General features: G+C 47.0%; 1 protein-coding gene across 1 annotated transcript in view; it reads left to right on the top strand.

Annotated features, from left to right (window-relative positions):
* Qsox2 (quiescin sulfhydryl oxidase 2) overlaps positions 1-3,151 on the top strand; it is a 31,719-nt gene that overhangs the window by 11,503 nt on the left and 17,065 nt on the right. Inside the window, exons 3-5 of the mRNA XM_005346257.3 lie at positions 1,344-1,392; positions 2,616-2,721; positions 2,937-3,027. Coding sequence (XP_005346314.2) covers positions 1,344-1,392; positions 2,616-2,721; positions 2,937-3,027 — 246 coding nt within the window. The remainder of the gene's footprint in view (positions 1-1,343; positions 1,393-2,615; positions 2,722-2,936; positions 3,028-3,151) is intronic.

Below are 3,151 nucleotides of genomic sequence, written 5' to 3' on the forward strand. Positions count from 1 at the left end.
TTTTTTTTTTTTTTTTCTTCTTTATTTTGGAGACAGACGGTTTCTCTGTGTAGCCCTGACTGTCCTGAAACTCACTTTGTAGACTAGGCTGGCTTTGAACTCAGAGACCACCTGCCTCTGCCTCTTGAGTGCTAGGATTAAAGGTGTGAGCCACCACTACCCAACTCAGAGATAATTTCTAAAAAACCTGTGACTCCATCTCTGCACTTCTGTCCTGCTAGTACTTTGCACTGTCAGAGGCAGGACCCAGCCCAGTGGTGTCCCCTGTGTTTCCCCACCCATTCATTGACTGGGTTTGCTTCCCTATGACTTCCTATGCTATACCTGGCTTCCCAGTGTAATGCTCTGTGGTACTAGCCCCAGAGACCTCACAGGCCCTTGCTGCTTGTTCTCTTGCTTTCTAGCCTTGGGCTGATAATGTCACACGTATCTCTTTCTTACTTGACACTAACTTCATACCCTTTATTAAACAGTGCTGTTGGAAATGTCTGGGCCTTTCTTATACTTCACATGACTTTGCCAAGATTTGCCCATGGTGCTGGGCACTGCTGTGGCTCATTGGGTTTGGCTTTGCAGTAATGTCTTATTGAATGTGATGGCCCTCTCTGCTGAGTGTTGAGGTATCTCCTGGATTTTATTATATGGACCAATGAGGGCCCCTACCCCCTTCATACACACAAGTTTCCCTGGCTGGGTCTGGGAAGAAGGCCAGAGGATTCCATGGGACCAGCCCTTCCCACAACATGATGCATCTGCCCATGGTGCAGGGCAAAGTGCCTGTGCTCCCTGTTTTCCTGGTGACAAGCATGTCTGTGTTTTTTATTCTTGAGGAACTGTTAGATATCTGTCACTTTCCTCTTGAGTGTGTCTGCGTCCCCCACTGTTATAGGATTCCTCTGCATGTATCTGCACTGTTTCTCCTGTGGCCTTTGTTGGGAATACTACCTACCTAGCCTCTGCTGTCATGATGTGCTTCTGATGGGGCAGCCCTGGTCGGAAGCTCTCCTCTTCTCAGAGGCTCTGGATAGCCCCTCTTCCCTAGAACCTGTGCCCTCAAATTGCTCTTCAAGGGATACCACCTTTGTAAGGATCCCGCCCTAGTGAGTTGTCTTGCTTCGGATCCTGTTGGACTAGAATGACATAGTGAAAGCCAGTTGGTTCTTAGTACAGTGGTTCGCGCATCCGCAGGAACATTGGTGTCCATGGAAGCATAGAATATGTCTTGTGCAGTCAGTGTAACATTGGGAGGGACTTGACCAGAGCTCCTATTTGAGTCATCTTGTTTAAGTATATGCACAATCCCCCCAAGCTGTTTCTTATTTTTGTATGTGTTTTTCCTTTAGTATTTTAAAGCATTTACAAAGGAGTTTACAACTGGAGAAAATTTTAAAGGTAAGATATGCAGTATTCTATTCTTATCCCATAGACTGACTCCATCAACCTGGTAAACTGGATACGGTCCCAGCAGATGGAGCCCATGGGCCTCCTCTCTGCAGTCAACATATTTGCACCAGTACTGCCTGACTTTCTATTAAAAGCTCAGAGTTTTAATAATTTGTGTGGTAATAAGTTTTAAAAACATTTTTTTAAATTATATGTGTGGTTTGTGTGTGCACACCTGTCTGTCCTTGGAGGTCAGACCCCCTGAAACTGGAATTACAGGAGGCTGTGAACCATCTGTTATGGGATTTAGGAACTGAATTCAGTCCTCTGGAAGAGCAGTACATGCTCTTATCCACTAAGCCATCGCTCCAGCCACAGAAAATTCTTTATTTTGTGCTTTGCCCTTCTTGGGAAATGGGGTAGTAAATTTTTTATTTTTTTATTTATTTTATTTTATCTTTGAGACAGGGTTTCTCTGTGTAACAGCCCTAGCTGTTCAGGAACTAGCTCTTATAGACCAGGCTGGCCTCGAGCTCACCAAAATCCTCCTGCCTCTGCCTCCCAAATTCTGAGAGTAAAAGCATACACCACCACTGCCCAGCTAGTAGTAAATTTTTCATTACAATTTTTATTAAGCTTGTCCTTTGGCGATTTCACGCATGTATATCCTCCATTCTGGCTCTGCACGTTCCAGCCCTACCCCGGTTCTTACAATCCTTTTCTCACTTCCATGTGGTAACAACTTTTATTGAGAAAGTGTCTAGTGGAGCACACACACACACACACACACACACACACACACACGTACAGGGCTCAGCTCATATATTTTAGTGTGTGAGCCTGGCCAGGTAAGCAGTGCCCTAGTGAAGACCAGGTGACTGCTTCACAGGCTTGTCCCCTGGGAGACACATGCCATTTCTGGCATCAGGAGTAGTGTTTGCCTGTGTTAGCAGTGCATATGAAGTTTTGATGCGCCTGGCCATCTCTTACCACCATGAGCATGAGATTTGTCATTTTGCCAGGTATCCTGTTGCCTGTCACTTGCTCTGGACTGTGTGATCTCCCATTGTATGCACCTGCTACTGATCACGCTACAACCTGTCAGTGAGCAGCTGTACACACGGGGTTGCGTGAATGGTGCTGCTTTCACCGTCCTTGGGCTCTGGGCTTGGGATGGCTGCTGAGGTACATATACCCGCAGCCACAACCATGACCTAGATTTGCTTTTGTAGGACCTGACAGGGAGCTGCGGACAGTCAGGCAGACAATGATTGACTTCCTGCAGAACCATACAGAGGGCACTCGGCCTCCTGCGTGCCCACCTCTGGACCCTATTCAGTGAGTAGTTCCATTGAAAGATGGCCTATGGGGCCTAGAGCATCATCGTGGTAGAGCTCAGCAAGTGGGAAGCCCTGGTTCATACCTCTTCCCAAGTTGCATGGTGCATATTGGGGCATGGTTTTTAAAATCTGTGTGTAAGTGATCAGGGTGCGTGCGTGCTGTGACATCTGAATATTATGGAAAGCACTGAACGTTTTGCTTTCTCCTGACAGGCCCAGTGACATCCTTTCCCTCATGGACAGCCACAGTGGCCAATACCACGCTGTTGTGTTTGAAAGCAATGGTTCTTATGTTGGACGAGAGGTATTGTGTTTTGTATGTTCTGGGGCTGCAGCTGGCATGGTGGGGGTAGACTGTAGTTAGTGTGGTGGGGGTAGGCTGTAGTTAGTGTTGTGGGGGTAGGCTGTAGTTAGTGTGGTGGGGGTAG

The sequence above is a fragment of the Microtus ochrogaster genome, chromosome 4 (assembly GCF_000317375.1).
Source record: "Microtus ochrogaster isolate Prairie Vole_2 chromosome 4, MicOch1.0, whole genome shotgun sequence".
Classification (NCBI taxonomy): Eukaryota; Metazoa; Chordata; class Mammalia; order Rodentia; family Cricetidae; genus Microtus; species Microtus ochrogaster.